Source organism: Staurois parvus, unplaced genomic scaffold (genome assembly GCF_062004578.1).
Source record: "Staurois parvus isolate SC_StPar_1 unplaced genomic scaffold, SC_StPar_1.0 ptg000423l, whole genome shotgun sequence".
Lineage (NCBI taxonomy): Eukaryota > Metazoa > Chordata > Amphibia > Anura > Ranidae > Staurois > Staurois parvus.
In genome coordinates, this window is record NW_028318219.1 from 2,566,298 (window position 1) to 2,590,059 (window position 23,762).

Genomic DNA, 23,762 nt, shown 5'->3' on the forward strand with positions numbered 1-23,762 from the left:
CAGCTGTGCATGGTAGCCAATCAGCTTCTAACTTCAGTTTGTTCTATAAGGCCTGGTTCACATATATGCGGCCGTCCGGGCTGCGTTTTGCGTGGGCACGCGAGCCCATTATTTGAATGGACTCCCGTGCCCCATGACACGCAGGGAAGAAGTCCCTGCACTTCTTCTGAAAACGCAGCCCGCACAGGAACCTCGGTTCCCAGTACGGTAATGTTTTCCAGTGTGGGCGGAACTAATGGCACTCACCAGCGGGTCCTCATTCCTCTGTGCGGGTGGTGCGGCTGCACGGATTTTCGTGCGGATCTGCAGTGGCACCACCCGCACATATGTGAACCGAGCCTTAAGCTTTGACAATTAGGCCCCTTTCAGACGGGCGGACTCCATCAAGTGGATCCGCCTGCTCAGCGGGGGGATCTCTCTGCTAATCCCCACTGAACAGGCGGATGACAGGTCACTGTTTTCTATTGGGCGGTCAGATGGAAACAGACTGCCTGTCCGTTTCCATCTGTCTGTCATCTGATTTGCCCCATTCATCTGTTTTAAGCGAACAGGGTCGGATGCCGGTGGGTGTCAGCAGGGGTGGACTGACAACTCATGGGGCCCCCGGGCAATAGGGGATCATGGGGCCCCTGTATCCTTGCCCACACTCAAAAAAGCCTATAAAAAAGGTACCAGGGGCATGTCATGGGGCCCTCTACTGACCCCGGGCCCTCGGGCAGTGCCCGAGTGCTCGAATGGTCAGTCCGCCCCTGGGTGTCAGCATACACATGTCCATTCATACTCGCCGATGCAAAGAGCACTGTAGATGGTCGGATCGGGTCCGCCTGAAAAACTGACAGACGGACCCAATCGGACTGTTAGTGTGAAAGGGGCCAATACCTGGAAGCTGATTGGTTTCCATGCAAAGTTGCACCAGATTTTGCACTCTTCAGTTTTAGTAAGCAACCCCACATTTCTGGTAAGATCAACAGTATTTTCTGTACTTGCTGAAAAAAAAAAGCAAAACTAATGCATCCACCACATCTAAAGAATGGTGCATTGCAATATATTAAATATTTTTTTCATGTGTTTAAATATCCTGTATCATCGTTCAGGGCACTCTGCAAGGTTACCTTCTACACAGTTGGTGGAGAAGAAGGTGACGTTTCTTGTCTCCAGAGGGTTTTCATGTGTGCAGTCAGGTGACCTTGTCTGGGGCTCAGATTCACCCGTCAAGGAGGAGTTATCTACCTGTAGGTAGGAAAAGGTGGAAGGAGAAACGAGGGAAAGAAAACGACAAAGTGAGAAAGGGAAGTGGAAGCTTTGCAGGAGGAACTGAATTCTAGAAAGAGAAGAAGAACGGACATAAGCCAAGGGTTACAGATTGCTTTCAAAATGCTCTCCTATTGAACTTTCAGTTTAATTTCGATAACTACGTTCCAGTGGTATTAAAAACAAGAGATGTGAAGAGTCTTACAACCGGAGCAGGGGCGGACTGACCATTTGGAAACTCGGGCACTGCCCGAGGGCCCGGGGTCAGAAGGGGGCCCCAGGAGATGCCCCTGTTACCTTTTTCATAGGCTTTTTTGAGTTTGGGCAAGGACACAGGGGCCCCATGATCCCCTATTGCCGGGGGGCTCCATGAGTTGTCAGTCCACCCCTGTTATGGTATCATTTGAAATGATGGTATGATAGCAATTTATGGTATGATATGTTATCATAACAAATAATGGTATTATATTAAAAGATGGTATGATATGGTAGCATATGAAATGATGGCATGATAAGAAATGAAAGCAAATGATGGTATGATTTGAAATTAGGATATTATATGGTAGCAATGGAAATGATAGTATGTCATGGTATGATATTAAATGATGGTATGATAGGTTAGGATATTAAATGATACTATGACAGCAGATGATGGTATGATGTGGCATGATAGTAAATTATGGTATTATACAGTGGGGCAAAAAAGTATTCAGTCAGCCACCAATTGTGCAAGTTCTCCCACTTACAAAGATGAGAGAGGCCTGTAATTGGCATCATAGGTAGACCTCAACTATGAGAGACAAAATGAGAAAACAAATCCAGACAATCACATTGGCTGATTTGGAAAGAATTTATTTGCAAATTATGGTGGAAAATAAGTATTTGGTCAATATGAAAAGTTCATCTCAATACTTTGTTATATATCCTTTGTTGGCAATGACAGAGGTCAAACGTTTCCTGTAAGTCTTCACAAGGTTGGCACACACTGTTGCTGGTATGTTGGCCCATTCCTCCATGCAGATCTCCTCTAGAGCAGTGATGTTTTGGGGCTGTCGCTGGGCAACACGGACTTTCAACTCCCTCCAAAGGATTTCTATGGGGTTGAGATCTGGAGACTGGCTAGGCCACTCCAGGACCTTGAAATGCTTCTTATGAAGCCACTCCTTCGTTGCCTGGGCAGTATGTTTGGGATCATTGCCATGTAGGAAGACCCAGCCACGTTTCATCTTCAATGCCCTTGCTGATGGAAGGAGGTTTGCACTCAAAATCTAACGATACATGGCCCCATTCATTCTGTCCTGTACATGGATCAGTCGTCCTGGTCCCTTTGCGGAGAAACAGCCCCAAAGCATGATGTTGTCACCCCCATGCTTCACAGTAGGTATGGTGTTCTTTGGATGCAACTCAGCATTCTCTCTCCTCCAAACACGACGAGTTGTGTTTCTACCAAACAGTTCTATTTTGGTTTCATCTGACTATATGACATTCTCCCAATCCTCTTCTGGATCATCCAAATGCTCTCTAGCAAACTTCAGACGGGCCCGGACATGTACTGGCTTAAGCAGGGGGGACACGTCTGGCACTGCAGGATCTGAGTCCCTGGCGGCGTAGTGTGTTACTGATGGTAGCCTTTGTTACGTTGGTCCTGGCTCTCTGCAGGTCATTCACTAGATCCCCCCGTGTGGTCCTGGGATTTTTGCTCACCGTTCTTGTGATCATTTTGACCCCACGGGGTGAGATCTTGCTTGGAGCAGATCGAGGGAGATTATCAGTGGTCTTGTATGTCTTCCATTTTCTAATTATTGCTCCCACAGTTGATTTGTTCACACCAAGCTGCTTGCCTATTGCAGATTCAGTCTTCCCAGCCTGGTGCAGGTCTACAATTTTGTTTCTGGTGTCCTTCGACAACTCTTTGGTCTTCACCATAGTGGAGTTTGGAGTGTGACTGTTTGAGGTTGTGGACAGGTGTCTTTTATACTGATAACAAGTTCAAACTGGTGCCATTGATACAGGGAATGAGTGCAGGACAGAGGAGCCTCTTAAAGAAGAAGGTACAGGTCTGTGAGAGCCAGAAATCTTTCTTGTTTGTAGGTGACCAAATACTTATTTTCCACCATAATTTGCAAATAAATTCTTTCCAAATCAGCCAATGTGATTGTCTGGATTTTTTTTCTCATTTTGTCTCTCGTAGTTGAGGTCTACCTATGATGCCAATTACAGGCCTCTCTCATCTTTTTAAGTGGGAGAACTTGCACAATTGGTGGCTGACTAAATACTTTTTTGCCCCACTGTATAAATTGTTGTTATGATATGTAAGATATGAAATGATGAGTAGAAAAGCCAGCCCCCTGCCAGCAGCCGCAGAGAAGGACTCTGTTCTCTTTGTGGAAGTAGTAGTACAGGTCTGACCCCCCCCCCCCCCCACTGATTTAGAGCCAGAACTATCCAATCAGAAGTAAGCATGGAGCATGGACAAGCAGCATTAAACCCAAAAGCAAACGTTTATTACATTGCAGCTTACAAACTCTTAGATGTGATGGCTGCGTTAGTTCTCTTTTTTTAGGCTTTTTTCCCCTGGTGATTTGGCCAGTAAGTCTGTCGTTTTTCTACAGAACAAGCTGTCCTCCAGATGTAGCAGATAGGTTGAGACAAACCATTTACTACTGCTTACAATGATCAGCTTTTATTTTTGTAAAACCTTTATTCCAAAAGGAAAAAAAAAACTGTTTGCTGTACCTGCTTATAAAGTGTGAGCTGGAGTTTGGCTTCTGTTTGTTATTGTGTATAAATCTACCAATACATTTAACACTCCTCTCCCCCCATAATAACAATGCTTCTGTCCAAAGGTGTCTCCTGTGCTCCTTCATTCAGAGTGGGGGCACTCTAATACAGGAGGTGTGTTAGTGGACGGATCACCAAGTGAAAAAAGCCCAAAAAAATAAAACTAATGCAGCCACCACATCTAAGAATTTGTAAGCTGCAATATAATACATTTTTGGTTTGGGGTTTAATATCGCTGTCACAGTGGATGTGTTGATATGTAAGAATGAGTAATCTTGTTTTGCAGGATTTGAATTTCCTGGTGACAGGCTTCCCTACTTATTTATTTCAGGTACTTATATAGCCATCAATTTACACAGCGCTTTACATATATATTGTACATCACATCAGTCCTTAAGGCCCCTTTCACACAGGCGTTCTGTATGTCCATTTTTCATCTGTTCGTTTATAGAATGGACTTGCGGATGTAAACAGATGAACATCTTTTTACATCCGTTAATATCCGCATCCGTTAACCACTTCCCGACCGGCCGTTGCATATAAACAGCCGGACGGTGGAAGTGCAGGGTCAGGTGGCCGTTTATAAACGGCCTCCCCGTACCCTGCTTGTGCGCGCTCCCTGGGAGCGCGCAGCACCGCGATCGGGTGCCCGCTGTGTCCTCTGGACACAGTGAAACACCGATCGTCGGACGGGACCTCTGTGCGAGGTCCCGATCATGTGATCACTGATTGGCAAAGTAGTAAGCAAGATGTCACTTGTGACATCATTGCTTACTACGTGTGAAATCTGTGAATGATCACAGAGGTCACATGGTACAAGGCTATTCACAACAGCCTTGTACCATGTGACAAGCTGTGACCAATCACAGCTCACTCAGTACTCCTCAATGAGTGCAAGAATGCAGACAGAGAGAAAGAGAAATGATTGCTTTTACATCCTATATGGGTGTAAAAGCAATCAGTGTAAAAAAAAAATATATCTTCATCACCCCCCACAAGTAGTACAGTGTCACCATGGTGACCCTGTACTGCTAGGGTGACAGTATGTAAAAAAAAAAAAGAATAATATAAAAAAATAAAATAAAAATGTAAAAAAAAAATGTTTAAAAATTATAATTTTTGGTTATAAACTAATTTGGATTTTTTTTTTTACTAAAAAGATATCGGAATAAATTTTGGCAAAGATTTATGATGAAATATTATTTATTTGCAAAATTTTATAAAAAAAACACTTTTTTTCAAAATTTTTGGACTTTTTCATTTACATAGCAAAAAAAATAAAAATCCCAGCGGTGAATAAATACCACCAAAATAAAGCTTTATCTGTGTCAAAAAAATGGTAAAAAATTCATTTGGGTACAGTGTTGCATGACCGCGCAATTGTCATTTAAAGTGTGATAGTGCTGAAAGCTGAAAATTTCCCTGGTCAGGAAGGGGGTAAAAGTGTCCGCACTGGAAGTGGTTAACATTTGTTTTTTTGAACAGAAGAAAACCCTATTTTTCTTCAATAAAAAACCCCAGAACGGATGAAAAACGGATGTCAACGGATGTAAACGGACCACAAACGGATGAAAACGGATGAAAAACGGATTTAAACGGATCTATACGGATGAAAAACGGATGTAAACCAATGTAAACGGATGAAAAACAGATTTAAGCGGATCTAAACAGATGAAAAACGGATGCAAACCAATGTAAACGGATGAAAAACGGATGAAAAACAGATGGAAAATGGATGTAAACTAATGAAAAAACGGATGTAAACTTATCCGTTTTTTTTTTTAAAAACGTGACTGAACTGAAGAAAAAAAACGAACCACCTGTGTGTAAGAACCCTAACCCTCAAGGGGTGTACAATCTAAAGTCCCTAAGGCCCCTTTCACACAGACGTTCTGTATTTTTTCTATAGTTCAGTCACGTTTTTTTTTTTTTTTAAAAATGAGTTTACATCCGTTTTTCATGTTTTTTCAGCCATTTTTCATCCGTTTACATCCGTTTTTCAATCCGTTTTTCATCCTTTTACATCCGTTTTTTCATCAATGTTTTCATCCGTTTACATCCCTTTTTCAGCCATTTTTCCTCCATTACATCCATTTTTCATCTGTTTACATTGGTTTACATCCGTTATTCATCTGTCTAGATTTGTTTAGACCTGTTTAGATCCGTTTTTTCATCGGTTTTCACCGGTTTTTGGTCCGTTTACATCCGTAGACATCCTCCATTCTGGGGTTTTTTGCAAAAGAAAAATAGGGTTTTCTTCCGTTAAAAAAAATCGGATGTTAATGGATGCGGACATTAACGGATGTAAAGATGTTCATCCGTTTACATCCGCAAGTGCATAGAAATACATAGGGGTCTGTTTTTCATCTGTAAACGGACAAATGAAAAATGGACATACGGAACGCCCGTGTGAAAGGGGCCTTACTCACATTCTTCCTTCCCTTCTTCCGGGGGGGGGGGCAGTGCTGCTCCCCCTGAAAAATGCCGCCCTAGGCAAATGCCTTGTTTGCCTTGTGTTAAATACACCCCTGGGCATGCCAGACCTTTGGAGAGAGACCACTGCTTCCACACAGAGGAAAAGGGTACTTTTGTTGCAGCACACTGGCAGGCAATAGGCCTTTCTACTCAGGCTGTGGCTGTTTTCTAAAGAAACACAACTTTTTGTTTTCAATCACCCACCTGTAATGTATTTAGATGATTTAAACTGAAAGTTTAGATTCATTTAAATTAATAAATTGAAACAATAGTTGGCTAATGAAAACATCACACTTATGTCCATAAGAACACTAGACTATACAGTACAACCAGTAAGGCCATTCTCCAGCCAATTTTGTAAAATGGGTTGGTTTGCAGCATGACGAGTCATTTCTGTTCTCAGGCACTTTGATGAATGATCCCCATTAAATGTGCATTTTCGAGCAAGCAAACCTTAAAGCTAACCTATATTTTTTAACCCCCCCCTCCCCCCTTGCTATTTTACAACTACTATGGTGGCAGCACAGTGTTTAAATGCTTAGCATTTCCGCCTGGCAGTACTAGGGTCATGGGTTTGAATCCCAACCCCGCACCAACTGCCTGGAGTTTGCATGTTTTCTCTGTGCCTGCGTGGGTTTCCTCCGGGTACTCCGGTTTCCCCCCACACTCCAAAAACATGCTGGTATGTTAATTGGCTCCTGTTTAAATTGTCCCTAGTATGTGTATATATGAATGTGAGTTAGGGACCTTAGATTGTACGCCCCTTGAGGGTTAGGGACTGATGTGAATGTACAATATATATATGTAAAGCGCTGTGTAAATTGACGGTGCTATATACGTACCTGAAATAGATAAAAAAAATATCTATCAGCAGATCCATACTCTCTAGCTGGCTTGCTTTGCCTGAGCATTACCCGTTAGGCAAATGGCCTTCAATTGAAAGGAGCCTGAAGCTGTTGGTAGATACCTTATATGCTATATGGATGCATGGAGTTTGCATATACTGTATTTCCTATGTGTGTGAGTTTCTTCCCGTTATTCACAAACATGCTAGAACTGTTTAATCAGCTTCCACCCACTTTGCCAGAATCACGGAGGTGCAGCTACCACTCTACCTAATCCTCCCTTACTGGCCGAAATGTGTCAGTATCTCAATTCACTGGCAAGGAAGCAAAACATTGAGATTTGAAGCTAAAGCTGATTTAAACCCAAAAGCAAACATTTTTTAAATTGCAGCTTGCCGATTCTTAGATATGGTGGCTGCATTGATTTTCTATTTTAGGTTTTCTTTTTTCTATTTTCATCTGGTGATCCAACCAGTAAGTCTGTTGTTTTTTCAAAAGATCAAGCTCTCTTCCAGATGTATCAGTTTACAGAGATGAGTCAAACCATTTAGCACTGGCAGGGGTGTTTAAAATGTTCAGTTTTTAATTATGTAGAACCTTTATCCCCATAGGAAAAAAAAGGGTGTGATGTAACTGATTATAAAGTGTATGAGCTGGAATTTGGCTTCAAGAAGTTAGTTTATTTAAATCTGCTGGTGCATTTAACATCCCTCCCCCCCCCCAGACTGGCAATTCTGCAGCCTGCTGTGCCCCCTGTACTCCTTCATCCAGAATGGAGGAGGTGTGTTACTGGAAAGACCACCAGAAGAAAACAGAGGGGAAAACACCTAAAAAAAAAGAAAACAAACGCAGCCACCACATCTGATGATTGGTAAGCTGCAATATTCTACATTTTTGGTTTTAGAGTGAATATTGCTTGTACAGGTTTCAATAATTATTCAAAATATGTGCTCAATAAAATGCACTATAGTATCCCTCTGACCAATAAATCAGTCAAAACGTACCTTGCAGCCATGGGCAGAGATGATCCTTAGGTCAGCGGGTACTCTGTCTCCACCTTTAATCTCCACCAGGTCACCCACCACCACCTCCTCTGCATTCATCTGCATCTTCTCTCCTTCTCGGATGACTAAAGCTTGCTGGCAATTGTAAAAGGAAAAGGTAACAGTGAAAAAAAAAACAATGTTCAAAAAGGCAAAAAAAAAGACGTTAGACTCAATTCACCAGGCCTTAACACAGGATCCAAATCTGGAAAGGTGTCTTCACAGTAAGAGCGGTGAAAAATGTGAAATAGACTCCCTCAAGAGCTGGTTCTGGCCAGTTCAGTGGATTGTTTTAGGAAAAGCCTGGAATCTTTCCTAGATACATATAATATAACTGGATACTAATATTTATAATAAAGTTGATCCAGGGAATATCTGATTGCCTCTCGGGGGATCAGGAAGGAATTTTTTCCCAGCAGGAGAAAATTGGATAATGATTAATTGGGGTTTTTTTCCTTCCTCTGTCTGGATCAACTGTGGATATGGGATAGTGTGTGGTTTTCTGTTTGTGTGTTTTTTTTCTGTTGGTTGAACTGGATGGACTAATGTATTTTTAACTACATTAACTATGAGAGTAGTTATTCTTAACCATGTGTAGATCATAGTGGCTGCAATTCACATTCATTTATCAATACATGTAAAATGTCCAGTATTGATATATTTACATGTATTAAAAAATCTATCTATCTATCTATCTATCTATCTATCTATCTATCTATCTATCTATCTATCTATCTATCTATCTATGAATCTATCTATCTATCTATCTATCTATCTATCTATCTATCTATCTATCTATCTATCTATCTATGAATCTATTTATCTATCTATCTATCTATCTATTTATGAATCTATTTATCTATCTATCTATCTATCTATCTATCTATCTATCTATCTATCTATCTATCTATCTATCTATCTATCTATCTATCTATCACTGCCAGCTCCCAGCACCATTAGCAGAAGGTACCAGAAAGCTCCCAATGCCTACTTGCGATAGGGAGCTTTACTATCATGTGACCGCTGTAACTGCCAATCACAGTGGTCACATGATCAAAATGCCCACCTCTGCCTACAGGCATTTAGAACCTCATAAAAGGCAGGGAGGCGGAGGCAGGAAGGGGTTAATGACAATATTTATGTGTTTTGGGGCCCCAGCTTAGCACACAGTTAAAAACACATATATTATGTCACTTGTCCTTAGAAGTGTATAAAAAAAGACATGATAATATGATAATAGTATTATTTAGTGGTCAAGGTTGTGTGTATGTATATATATATATATATATATATATATGTCTTTAGAAAGATGGACTGAGCTTCATCAAAATGTTGACAATAAAAACACTGCTGTTTTTGGTCTTCCTCCTCTAAACCAGGTTTGGAGGTATATATATCTCCAAACCTGGTTTAGAGGAGGAAGACCAAAAACAGCAGTGTTTTTATTGTCAACATTTATATATATATATATATATATATATATATATTTGCATTGCTTTAATGTGATTTGTACATTTTTTTTACTTGGACATACAAGTAAAGTAAGCAATTATTATATCTGGACTCCAAATCTCTTGATTGATTATATAGCGCCTGCCTGATTTGGATGTCCAGTCTTATTGTTTGGAACTGTAACACCCTGCAGAAATACTGGGTGCAGGATGTTAAATGGACACAAGATGGCATTGTTCTGCACCTCAGCTACACAGACTCGGTCTAAAAAAAGCTTTGTGGGACTTGTAGGCTGATATCAGGACTTCACTGTTTACTGTAGAGCCGACAAACTACATATCCCAGAGGATCTGGCTGGGGGTGGGGGCAGATCAATACCAAAGCCCGGGAACCCAAGGAGGGAGTGGACAGTGAGAGCTGGAGAGGGAAGGTGTGCAAAACGAAAGCTGTGTGGGATGCTGGAGGCCTGTTCTGGGACAAAACCACAGAGAGTGATGGAGTGAGGAAGAGTTGCTTATCGCTGGAAAGCTGGATGGGAACCCTCACGAACAGGAGGACTGGAGTGCTGTCATCTGGAGTGATCTGTGTCAGAGGAATCCAGAGAACACGGGGCCCCCTATTTGCAGATCACTACCTGATCACAGCCATGGATCTGGTGAGAGAGCTCCATACCCCAAGTTACTTAAGTTACAGAGGATGTTGCTAAACTCAGTTATGCTTTGCTCAGTCTAGCATCCTTTACTTCACAAGTTGCACATTTACGGCCTAGCTTGCTATGGCCTACTGATCATTGTACACTGTCAACATATTAATTCACAAGAGCCTGCTGCAATATCTGCACCCTGTGGGTCAAGCTGCATTAGTGCTTTTGTTTCAGTTTCTACTATTCACCAAGGAACTTCCCTATCACTATAGTTTGTGGCCCTTCCTCAGTCTCAGGCTAATATTAGGGTTCCACCATGGGTGTGCTAAAGGACATCCAAATTCAGCATCTCCTAAAGGTGCATCTTCCATTTCTTTGTGTTTACTCTCTTTTGGAGAATTCCTACCTTTACATCAAGAGAGATTTAAATTGTTATGTGCACCAACCAGGGCCCCATCAAGTGCACAGAAGACTGGACACTGCACTTTAAAGGGACTTTGACCCATCCAGCTACAAACTCTTTCTTTCTCAGAATTAAACCCAGCCACCAGTACCTGAGAGCCCAATGTGGGTTAACCTGTCCACTTAATGGCTCCCATTCTGCTCACTTGGCAAGAAAGATCTCAGGACTGGGGCTACCATTTGAATTCTGAATTGCAGGACATCTAAAATTGATTTGAGTGTACTATGTTGAAATCCTTATCCTAGTTCATTAAGAGTGTTAGTTGTCATTTCATGCACATATTTTCTTGTTTTCCTTGTCATTTTACTGTGATTCTAATTTGATCTCAATATAATTACAGTGTCAGTTCACTGTGTTTGAGTCTATTTTATGGTAACGACCAATGGTCTAAGATGGTGTCAGCAGGCACTGAGCTTCCAAAGTGGGCTCAGAGGAGGACAGGGAACCTGAAAACAACTCAGCGGCCCTCAAGGGGTAGGGCTTCAGAACTATAAGTGTGACTCACCCATAAGTGCATAGATAGAGATGATTATAAATGTTAAGTCACCCTAATTGAGAGTTTTTAGACATCAAAATAGTATATTGCTTATATATACACAGTTCAGTAAAAGTAATCTTATCAATGTGTATTATTATAAAAAGAATCAAATTTGCCATTTATATATCGATTATATACAGCATGTACATAGGGTAGTCATATTTGCTTAATTTCTATGGAGGCCCTTTCCCCTGATTTACAAAGCTACACAATGGTTGAGCTCCACTGCTCCTAAAGCTCTTCACTGCTCACAATGCAAAGTTATGATTTGGCATAGTCATTGAAGACAATGCTCTCCCTGTGCAGCTGATGTCTCTACAGGTGTTAGGCAGATGGGGTGATTGAGTCAAATACAGAGCTCCCTCTAGTGGGCAAACTGTAAATTTCTTAATTTAATATCATATCAAAATATGGAAGAACAAACATGTACAAATTTGAAGATCACATAAAAAAAATCACTTTGAAAAATCAAATGTTTTTGATATGCATACTTGTAGGTCAGTGATGAAGTATTAAAGCCAGGGGTCTGCATAACTGCCAACCAGCCAGATTTTAGAAGGATGCAGGCCCTGCATTTTTACTAGGAAAGATTCACTTGTAGGCAGGTGCAGTCTGTAGTCTCCACTGCAGGTGGATTGGCAATGCAGCGGGGAGAGGAAATGGAGGAAAACGTGGTTTCTGAGTCACACAGGTCAGTGATCTGGTTGGATGTTTTGGTCCCATGTGACCCAGGCAGCCATTATGGGTCTATTGAAGACTTAGAACCTGGGTTTTGGCATGCTTTATGTGAGTAGCTACAGTAGGGACAGTTTCCCCATTTGTCAGGGAGAGTGCTAGCGATAGGGGAAGGTTCCGGAGGAGTAGGGAAAGAGCAGGGACCAGGGGCGGACTGACAACTAATGGGGCCCCTGGGCAATAGGGGATCATAGGGCCCCTGTGTCCTTGCCCAAATTCAAAAAAGCCTATGAAAAGGTATCAGGGGCATCTCATGGGGCACCCTACTGACCCCGGGCCCTCGGGCAGTGTCCAAGTTTCCAAATGGTCAGTCCGCCCCTGGCAGGGACTATGTCAACCTTCTCAGGAAGCTTTCCCTTTGGGTTAGACCAGCTAGGCCACACACCAGTACTCGTGGCAGATGCTGTTGGCATCACTGATTCTTCCTGTTGCTGTTGCTGCACTGCAATCCTGTGAGTGTTCCTGTTCGGATGAGCCTACCTGCCAGGACTGACGGTACTGTTGAATTACTTTTACAATACATCGCCTTTTGCAAATCAGGACTCTGTGTGCTTACTGCCTGCCACACCAAACTGCACCTACTCAACACGCTGAACTGGTGGAAGAGTCCCTCTACATATTTATAGTTTCCTGCAGAGATTGCAGAATACCCCAAAGTGAAATAAAGTGCAAGCTAGTATGTAAAATGCACTTTTGTGCCTCAAAACCCAGAAATATTGTTATTGACTCCTTAAACTGGTATAAGATCCCTTTTGATAAAGCTCAAGTGACCACTTTTGACAAGTTCTTAGAGACCTTCACAACACGTAACATCCAGAAATGAAAGTTACCATGAATGAAAAGAGTATCAGTGGAAAAAATTGCAAATAGAACACATTCAGTATCACATTATTAATTACTGTAGATATATAGATGTAGAAAGCATACGTTAAGAGAGCTATGAGCTGAAAGATTGTGACTACATAGATACCATCGTACTCACCTGGGGCACCATGTTTTTGAAGGATTCCATGATCTTCGAGCTCTTGGCCTCCTGGTAGTAAGAAAAGCAGCCAGTGATGATGACGACTGCAGCCAACACGATACCCAGATACAACTGAAAGAGAAATGGCAATAAGTTTTATACATCACTATTCTTGAGACTGGGTTAATGAATTCCCATGAAATTCATCAAAGATGTCCAACAGAAAAAGTCAGATTTATCATTTGACTTACAAATTACAAATGTTCTGTTGTGTCAGTATACCATGAGTCTAACCCATCTGCTTGTGTGCATAAGGCTGGAGTTTTCCAGTAGCACAATCACACTTTCAAAATTGCTAGCGCAAAATTGCAAGAAGTAGAATTGCTTGTTAAACAGATGGAACAAAGGGCTTGGAACTTGGGTAAGCTATCCAAGTTGCATGCATTATCATGTAGTAGCAATCATTTTCAAAGGATTCATGCACATGTCATAATGTGAGATTTAGGCCTACTACAGGCCTACTACTACAGGCCTACAGGCCTAGTTACTTGTGTAATTTCCAGAATAGGGATCAACTTGTTTAATCTGTTTAACAACCAATTGCTACTCCTAGCAGCACTGACTTATTAAAATTGTTATAGCTCCAGGGTGTGCACACAGATGAATAGATTAGTGAATTGCACAGAAATGGGAAGACCAGATAACTATGACCTTACATGGGAAAACTGTAATTTGCAAAAGTGGTTATCTTGTTATCTCTTTATCTTGTAATCCTTGTTCACTATAATACGTAGTAATATCTACCTTTGCATAGAAACAACGAATTGGAAAGATGTTGAAAAAACTGAGTTTAGATAACTTTGGCCCAGATAATGTGGACATCCTATATGACCATGAGAATGTGGACACTCCCAAATTATTGGATTTCCAAGGAAGGTATTGTTACTGCAGTATACAAAGACATTTTAGATAATTGCACTCTTCCAACCTTGTAGTAACAGTTTGGGGAACACTATTTTCTGTTCCAGCATGACTGTGTCCCTGTGCAATAAGTCATCTTCACAAAGACATGGCTTGATGAGTTTGGTGTGGAGGAATTTGAGTGGCCTACACAGAACCCTGACCTCAAGCCTACTGAACACCCATTTAGGGCAAAGTGACAGTCTTCTCTTCCAACATTAGTAACATAAACACATGGTTTGAGGTGTTTGATGTGGAGGAAAGCAAGCTGCATGTACAAAGCCTTGACGTCAACCCTACTGAACACCCATTTAAGGCAAAGTGACAGTGGGATAATGCCAGGTCTTCGCTTCCACCATCAGTAACATAAAGACATAGTTTGAGGAGTTTGATGTGGAGGAAAGAAAGCTGCGTGTACAAAGCCTTGACGTCAACCCTACTGAACACCCATTTAAGGCAAAGTGACAGTGGGATAATGCCAGGTCTTCACTTCCAACATCAGTAACATAAAGACATGGTTTGAGGAGTTTGATGTGGAGGAAAGCAAGCTGCTTGTATAAAGCCTTGACGTCAACCCTACTGAACACCCATTTAAAGCAAAGTGAAAAAGTCCCTTCTGACTAATGATGAGCCATAGGGGAGCCTCCAGCAGGTTTGGCTCGAGTTTTAGATCATTACTACTCCTGACCCACTGATACTCAGGACAATTCCCCACCAATTTTTCCTCCATCTCAGCCATGGTAAAAATACTCAGTAATTATGTGTATGGAAGAGCATGTAACTTGCCCCATATGACAATGCTTAGGTCTAGTGGCCAGAACTCCCTGTAGGCCCTGACATCAGCCTACAATGGGTATTTTGGTGCTGGCTGTGTTGGAGAAAGAAGTATAAGGGGATAGCTGTGAAGATATGCATCAGTATATTTTTTTTTGGGGGGTGGGGGGATTTTCACAGACACCTAAATGGGCAAAGTGACAGTTTCTCTTCAAAACAAGTCAGCAACTGCAGCACCGTATTTCTTTTCTCAGAACAGATTTACAGTATTTAAGTAAATTAGCCTATGGCAACCCACCTTCTGTGCCAGTAACCTTTAGCAATGCTAGACTCGAAAATGTATTAAACCACCAGATGAAGATTTAAGCTGTGCCTGTCCTCCAGCTGTTCTGTCCTACTGCAAAAATATGCTAAAACAAATGTTTATATCACCAGGTTTTTGTTGTCCATTCAATGAAGATTAAAACCAGTTACTAATATTGGATGTCCAGGAACAGGTGGTTCTATATTTTTCCTAAAATAATTCCTCTAGAAATGAGTGAGCAGAGCTAGAAAGGGAGATTAGGGAACCAGACTCTGTTACCGGCTCAATAGAGGTCAGGCAGGCTGCCAAAATGTTTAGTGACCAACGAGAGGCAGACATACTGTCCCAGTTGACTCCGATTGGCTATGTAGACTCTCAATCTTTTAAAATGAAAAAAAAAAAAAAATAGCAGCAATGAAATCCAAAGCAGCTGGATATTTTACATGACTACTATGGGATGTCTAATTTGGAACTCTTAAAACATGTAAATTATAGTTTGGGTGCTTGAACTATTTTACCTTAATGACTAGAAATGAGTTGAGGGACTTGGCTACACTGATTTTGCCACAAAATTACTAACTTTGCTGAAAATGTGCAGTGGATTTACTAACGGCAAATAGACTGTGTACTCTGCATGGCAAATAGACTGTGTACTCTGCAATGCAAATAGACTGTGTACTCTGCAAGTGCAGCTGCTCCAGAGCTTAATAAAGGATTGGTAGCTCTGCTGACTTCCATCATTCAATCTTGTGTAAGCAAAATTGATGTTTTTTTTTTTAATTTTCATTGAATGTGATTGGGTATGCTTTCCAAATTGAAGCTTCATCTCATTTAAAGGCTATGTTCACCTTTTGGACAAAAATAATAAATGCACATTTTTTTGCAATTCAAATTATTTTTGTCCAAAGAAGCCTATAAAGCATTGCACCAGTGATCAGTAGATCAGTGATGCCATGTGGGTCTCCTGTAGACCTGTCAGAATATCTGCTAGCTGTACAGGATGTATGGGATGTACGGTCAAGGAGATATTCTGACACAGCGCCATGGTAGTTCATTGAAAACTACAAGCCCACAGATGCTAAGGCTCCTGGGACGTGAAGGCACTTATTCACAGAATTGACTGATGCGTCCATGTGGGCGGAGCCCCGCACAACCATGCTGTTTTCAAATCTGACAGATAGTACGAGGAAACTTCTCCCCATGCTATCTGTCAGAGGGGAGGGGCGGCGGTCGCTGCTGCGGCTATGGGCACATGTCACATGTTCCACCCTAAAAATAGGTGGAACCAGGGGCGGACTGACCATTAGGAAACTTGGGCACTGCCTGAGGGCCCGGGGTCAGTAGGGGGCCCCATGAGATGCCCCTGGTACCTTTTTCATAGGCTTTTTTGAGTTTGGGCAAGGACGCAGGGGCCCCATGATCCCCTATTGCCCGGGGGCCCCATGAGTTGTCAGTCCGCCCCTGGGTGGAACCTAATATATTCCAAAGGTGTACTTATCCTTTAATAAGCTCTGGAGCAACAGCACTTGCATAGTCTATTTGCCTTTAGTAAATCCATCCCAGAAACTCTCTAGTTCATTCATCAATCACTGGAATGTAAAGAGTGGTGCAAAAGTTAGGCAAGTCTTCCGGAACCCTCAGATAGGCTGTATGGCCATGAGACTGGACCGAGAGGCAAAAAGGGAATTGCCATCTGTAGGGAATGTTTCGGGAGCGAAAAGAGTCCAGCAGGGGACAAAGTTTCCCTTCTTTGTTGCAAAGTTAGATTGGAAAGATCTAGAAATAACTGAATTTCAGTTCCACAATGTAAAAGGCACCGTTTCTCTCTAGCGCGTCTTAAGATGTCTTCTTTGAGTGGGAAACTAACAAGACAGCAGACAGTGTCTTGTGGGGGGTCACTGTTTCTGCACCTGGGGTGGACAGATCTATGTACGCGTTCCATTTCAATGGGAGTTGCAGGTGGGCAGCCTAGCAGGTCGTTGAAGATTGCCACCACAGCATTAGGGATGTCACCCGGCTCTACAGCTTCTGGTAGACCGCATATTCTGATGTTATGTCTGCGTCTGCGATTATCCAGTTCTTCTAGGTGCCTATAGAAGTCACGGATATGTTGCGAATGAGATGTGGTCACTTGTTGTATCTGTTGTATAGTGTCCGCTTGCTTTCTGGTAGTAAGTTCAACTCCTTCTAATTTGTTGCCCAGTGTTTGTAGGTCACTACGTAGGTCTGTTAGGGCTGTGGGTAATGTATCTTTTATGTCAGCAGCCACTGCTTGGAGGTCCCTCAGGGAGAGGGTGTGGGTCTCTGAGCAGAGATCATGCTGCAGCATGTTATCTCTCACAGGCAGGGGCGTACTGACTACTCATGGGGCCCCCGGGCAATAGGAGATCATGTGTCCTCGCCCACACCCAAAAAAGCCTATGAAACAGCCAATGAAAAGTACCAGGGGCATCTCATAGGGCCCCCTACTGACCCATGGCCCTCAGGCAGTGCCTGAGTGCTCGAATGGTCAGTCCGCCCCTGTTCACAGGGCTCTGCATGCATGCTGATGCTGCTGGAGAAGGAGGGGAGGAAGATGGCATTGGTGTGTCCCTCTGCTGGGAGTGGAAGAGCTCCGTAATATGTCAGGACTGCTGCGTGTTAGAAACCCGGGGAGAGCAGGATCGGGAACCGGGGGTGTTCTAGTCCGCTTTCCCCATGTTGTGGCACTACTGCGCTCACCCATTCCTCCATCTGTCAGGGATGCAGATCCTCAGTTGGCAGGAGCTCCTAGGCTAAGCGGCCATATTGGATCACTGCCATACCATGCCCCCCCCAGTTCATTCATTGAGCTGCTGATGCGAATTCTGCTTGAAAAAAAAATGGAGCACCTACCCTTTGCTCTTTCTATTCAAACAAATTCTCCAGTGAACAGTTGGTCCTCCTTCCGGGGGGAGTCGAGGTGTGTCTGGGGGTTCCCAGGCTCCTGATCCCAATTTTTTGAGTTCATTTAATAAAAGGTATAGGTTATTATAAAAGAATGTAATATATACTGTACATTAATCGTATTTTTGCTGGAATGGTGCCTAATTGTTGTCTATAGTTTCACAGAACCTGAAGAAGTGGGATTTGAGACCCACAAAATGCATTGTGATATATCATTCTACTCTCCTCAGCAAGACTTTATCTCACAGCGTTAACCTTCGGAAAAAATCAAGAAGTCAAGTTACATTGTGTAAGGTGGGGCAAATAACGATATGTTGTGAAACATGTAGAATGTTTATGTATTACATGTTTGTATACATGAAAATCTTCATTCATCATATGTTTGTACACATGAAACAGAAGTGTTGTTAGGCAAAATACGCCATATTGGACAATAGTATGTACTCTCCAGAGCTCCGGGAATCAATTGCCAAAGGAAGGCCAGGGGCACCAGGCCTAAAGGTGGCCTATGGATAGCATTTCGGAGATGCAGCCCTCCTCAGACAGGGAAATCAACAACTGTAAAAGTGCAAACAGGTGGCGCAAACACCTAATGCATTATCCAGGGTTTATTAAAAAGTAAAAAAGACGAAAACATACTCACAGACATAGCATGTGTGTAGAGCTTTGTATGATAATAAAGATGGCCACAACAATGGGCAGGGTGTTCCTACTGTCAGTGTGGATGGCTTTCTGACGTGTTTTGGGGTGAATCTCTTTCCTCAGAGCTAATGCAAATTGCCCTTAGCTCTGAGGAAAGGGATTCATCCCCGAAATGCGTCAGTAAATTGCCATTAGCTCTGAGGAAAGGGATTTGTCCCCGAAATGCATTAACAAATTGCCATTAGCTCTGAGGAAAGGGATTCATCCCCGAAACGCATCAGTAAGACGACCACACTGACAGTCGGAACACCCTGCCTATTGTTGTGGCCATCTCTATTATAATACAAAGCTCTACACACATGCTTTGTCTGTGAGTATGTTTTTGTCTTTTTTACTTTTCAATAAAACTTGGATAATGCAATAGGTGTTTGTGCCACCTGTGTGATCTTTTCTTTTAAAATACGCCATACAGTATGTCTTAATAGCTTTACAATAAATGGATGAATTTTAATAGTATGGTACTGTATGTGAATTGCATTGTTAGGCACTTCTAAAGTCTTGTGTTTAAGGAAACTATTTTGACTATTTGTATATTTAGGGATGTTGGTGCAACCCTGGATACATACACATATAAGAAAGATAAATATCTCTCAAGTAAGGTGCTATCCTTAAAGATCACAAAATATACATTTCTGTAAGTGCTGTCCCTTTTAAACACCAATGTGATCATTTTAAACAATAGGAGGGATCCCTGAGCAATGCTGCGGGGTAATCCCGAGTGTAGCTGGGGGTTACCGCTTCTGGTACTGAAAGTTAACCCTGAGCTACACTCGGGAATACCACCAGGGGGGTTAATAATGGAGGTCAGATAGCACTTCTTGTCATATAAATGATTTCCATGAACCATAGATTCCTTGCTCTAGACCCACATGGATGGCTCCCAGGGTGTGCGGAGCATGCTCATATATTACAATCAACATACTGTATAATATTACAATCAATATATAAAACAAAGTGTCCATGTCATTCCACTTCACTCACAAATCATCCATTTCTTGCTATTCCCAGGAAAAAAACTTTAAGCTCCCTTCTGGTTGGTATTATTGGTTGCTGTATTACTCTATGTGCAGTGTGCTTGCTTTTTGATTCTATGGTTCGTGTTGTGAAGCCAGAAAAACTGATCTGGAGCAAGACTCTGTGATCACATTGACACAATTCGCAAGGACATTGCCGCAACTCACACGCCCTCTCAACCCGTCCCCTCTCACACAGCTACCCCCTCATCTCCCCTCTCCCTCAACATACTTCGTCGCTGCTCAAAATCCCTCCAACCCCGTTCCCCCTCACTCAGCTACCCCCTCATCACCCCTCTCCCACGGCCCCACCACTGCTCTGACCTCCACTTCCACCCCACCCTACATTCCTCATACTGAAGCCCCCCCAACACTCCGCACCTTTGACCTTACTACCATCGAGGAAGTCTCCAAGATCCTCTCTGATGCCGCCTCACCAACTGCCCCCTAGACCCTATCCCCTCACAACTCCTACGACCTCCCTCCCCCTCCATCCTACGCTCCCTCACCCACATCTTTAATCTCTCCCTCTCCTCCGGCACTTTCCCCTCCCCTCTGAAACATGCACACATCACCCCCATACTTAAAAAGCCCTCCCTGGACCCCAATGACCCGAACAACCTCAGACCCATCTCCCTGCTCCCATTTACATCTAAACTCCTCGAGCGCCTAGTCTACACCCGCCGAAGCTCTCACCTCAATGAAAACAACCTCCTCGATCCCCTACAGTCCGGCTTCCATCCCCTACACTCCACCAAAACTGCCTTACTCAAACTCTCCAACGACCTGCTAACCGCCAAAGCTAATGGTCACTATTCAGTGCTCCTACTCCTTGACCTCTCTGCGGCCTTCGACACAGTCGACCACCCCCTCCTCCTCAAAATACTACACTCCCTTGGCCTCAGAGATTCTGCTCTCTCCTGGCTCTCATCCTACCTGTCACAACGCTCTTTCAGCGTTACCTATAATGCTACCACCTCCCCCTCACTCCCCCTCTCTGTTGGGGTCCCTCAAGGCTCTGTCCTCGGGCCCCTTCTCTTCTCAATCTACACCTCCTCCCTTGGCCAACTCATACACTCTCACGGCTTCAACTACCACCTCTATGCCGACGACACACAAATCTATCTCTCAACCCCCCACCTCACCCCCTTGGTCTCCGCTCGAATCACACACCTACTGAGCGACATATCAGACTGGATGTCGCTCCACTTCCTTAAACTGAACCTCTCCAAAACTGAGTTTCTTGTCTTCCCACCAGCCCGGACATCACCCCCCATTGACTTCTCCGTCACATCCAACAACGCCACCATCAAACCCGCCCCGCAGGCCAGAGTACTTGGTGTCATTCTGGACTCCAACCTATCCTTCCAGCCCCAAGTCCAATCTTTAACAAACTCGTGCAGACTCCACCTCCGCAACATCGCCAAAATATGCACGTTCCTAACCCCAGAAACCCCTAAACAGCTCATCCACTCCCTCATCATATCACGACTCGACTACTGCAACTCCCTCCTCACTGGCCTGCCTCGCCGCTGGCTATCCCCGCTTCAGTCGATCCTGAATACGGCTGCCAGACTCATTCACCTTTCCAACCGCTCCATCTCCGCCATCCCACTCTGCCAATCCCTCCACTGGCTTCCGATTGCGCAACGGATCAAATTCAAAATCCTAACACTGACGTACAAAGCTGTCCACCATACTGCCCCGAACTACATCACTGACCTAATATCCAAGTATCACCCAACACGCACACTCCGCTCCTCACAAGACCTCCTTCTCTCTAGTTCCCTGGTCTCCTTCTCCCATGCCTGCCTCCAGGACTTCTCCAGGGTGTCACCCATCCTCTGGAACTCCCTGCCCCAACCCATCAGATTATCACCTACTCTCCTCTCCTTTAGGCGCACCCTGAAATCCCATCTCTTCAGGGAAGCCTACCCCACCCCCTGCTAACCTGCTGACCTCCTCCACTCTCCCTACCACTCCATCCCCCACAGCTTTCTCCTCCTGTGCCACCATCCCCTCCCTCCTAGATTGTAAACTCGAAAGAGCAGGGCCCTCAATCCTCTCATGTTTTGCATTGTATTGGTATTGTTCTGTCACATGTTCTGTCCTCCTTTGTTATGTACAGCGCTGAGCGAACTATTGGCGCTTTATAAATACTGTATAATAATAATAATAATCCCTGTGAACCATTCATGTGATCTCTGGGAAAAATCCGTGTGGGTCTGGACCAAGGAATCTGTGGTTTGTGGAATTTATTTATATGATGAGCGCTTTCTGACCTCCATTATTAAAGGGGTTAGACTAGGGGTGTCAAACTGGTGGCCCTCCAGCTGTTGCCAAACTACAATTCCCATCATGCCTCTGCCTTTGGGAGTCATGCTTGTAACTGTCAGTCTTGCAATGCCTCATGGGATTTGTAGTTTGGCAACAGCTGTAGGGCTGCCAGTTTGACTATCCGTGCGTTAGACTGTAAGGTAAGGAGTTTTTCTGGTGGCAGTGTTAGATCCAAATAATTGGTGTCCTGGCATGGGAAAATATCAACTCTTGTGTAATGAATGCACTTTCTGCATGGACTTGTTTTTGGGAATATTTTTGTGGATAATAGTGTTTAAAATTATCACATTGGTCTTTGTTGGGCATTTAAAGGGACAGCACTTCTATAAACGTATATTGTGTGATTTTTAAGGATAGCGCCTTAGATGAGCGCCATTTAGTATTTTGAAATATCTGTATGTGGATATTTGTGTAGGCAGCTTTCCTTTTATATGATTTTGAGGTTTGGTTTTGTTGCATTGAAATATTCGAAAAATAGTTTTTTCACTAAGAAACGTTTTTATGCTTTTCATTAGCGCAGAGTTTGACTGAATTTTTTATTGCATATAAGAAAAATAGATGTGCTCACATTGTCACCTGCGGGGTCATCCTCTGTAGCCGCCTGGATGCCATAGGCCAGGAAACAAAGGATAGCTCCGATCCACAGCAGGATGGAGAAACCTCCGAAGAGCTGGCGGCAAAACTTGATCCACTCGGGTGTAGTTGGAGGGGGAGTCAAAGCATTGGGTCCATCCCGGGCTAGAATCTCTGCTGCTTTGCTGAGTGTCAACCCCTAAAAACAAAGGATAAGTAATTATTAGGGAGAGTTTCAAATAAAAATGATGAGAGAAGAAAACAGAAGAACTTTCTAAGCAAACTCCTGGTCTGAAGAGGTGTTCTTTCAGTTAAAACCCTTAAAGTGTTACTAAACCCATAACAGTAAAATCAGTCTGTATATGCAGTAAAGCATGCTTGTTATACTCACTGTGGAGCCTAAGGGGTTAATTCTCCACATTGTTTAAAAACAACAAGGGGATCCTCCCCTTTTTCTACTGTCCCCAATCCATCTGCTCGTAAAACAGATCCTTGGGGCAAGCTGCACATGCTCAGTTTGGTGTGTATTGCTAGAGAGTTTTGTTTTTTTCGTGGGAGAGTGCATGTGATCAGCAGAGGGCCAATCAAAACTGTCCACACAGAGGGTCAGGGGTCCTGAAGCCTCATAGGACAATCAGGGGAGAATGAAAACTTCTCCTACAAGCTGTAACCAAGCGCTCTGCTGGACACTGATAGAAGTCACAAAACTGCTATATACTGCTGATGAGAAAAGGTATTGAGCAGTTTATATTTACTAAAATAATGGCAATTCCATGTTCTGTGTACTGTGGAGGACCAGATATAGTGAATGCAGGGTCCGGGGAGACCGGATATAGTGAATGCAGGGTCTGGGGAGACCAGATATAGTGAATGCAGGGTCCGGGGAGACCAGATATAGTGAATGCAGGGTCCGGGGAGACCAGATATAGTGAATGCAGGGTCTGGAGAGACCAGATATAGTGAAGGCAGGGTCCAGGGAGACCA

General features: G+C 43.3%; 1 protein-coding gene across 1 annotated transcript in view; it reads right to left on the reverse strand.

The window, feature by feature from the left end:
• ATP1A3 (ATPase Na+/K+ transporting subunit alpha 3) overlaps positions 1–23,762 on the reverse strand; it is a 132,154-nt gene that overhangs the window by 36,058 nt on the left and 72,334 nt on the right. The window contains exons 4-7 of the mRNA XM_089687351.1: positions 22,774–22,977; positions 13,209–13,322; positions 8,357–8,491; positions 1,113–1,230 (exon numbers count right to left, since the gene is read on the reverse strand). Coding sequence (XP_089543477.1) covers positions 1,113–1,230; positions 8,357–8,491; positions 13,209–13,322; positions 22,774–22,977 — 571 coding nt within the window. The remainder of the gene's footprint in view (positions 1–1,112; positions 1,231–8,356; positions 8,492–13,208; positions 13,323–22,773; positions 22,978–23,762) is intronic.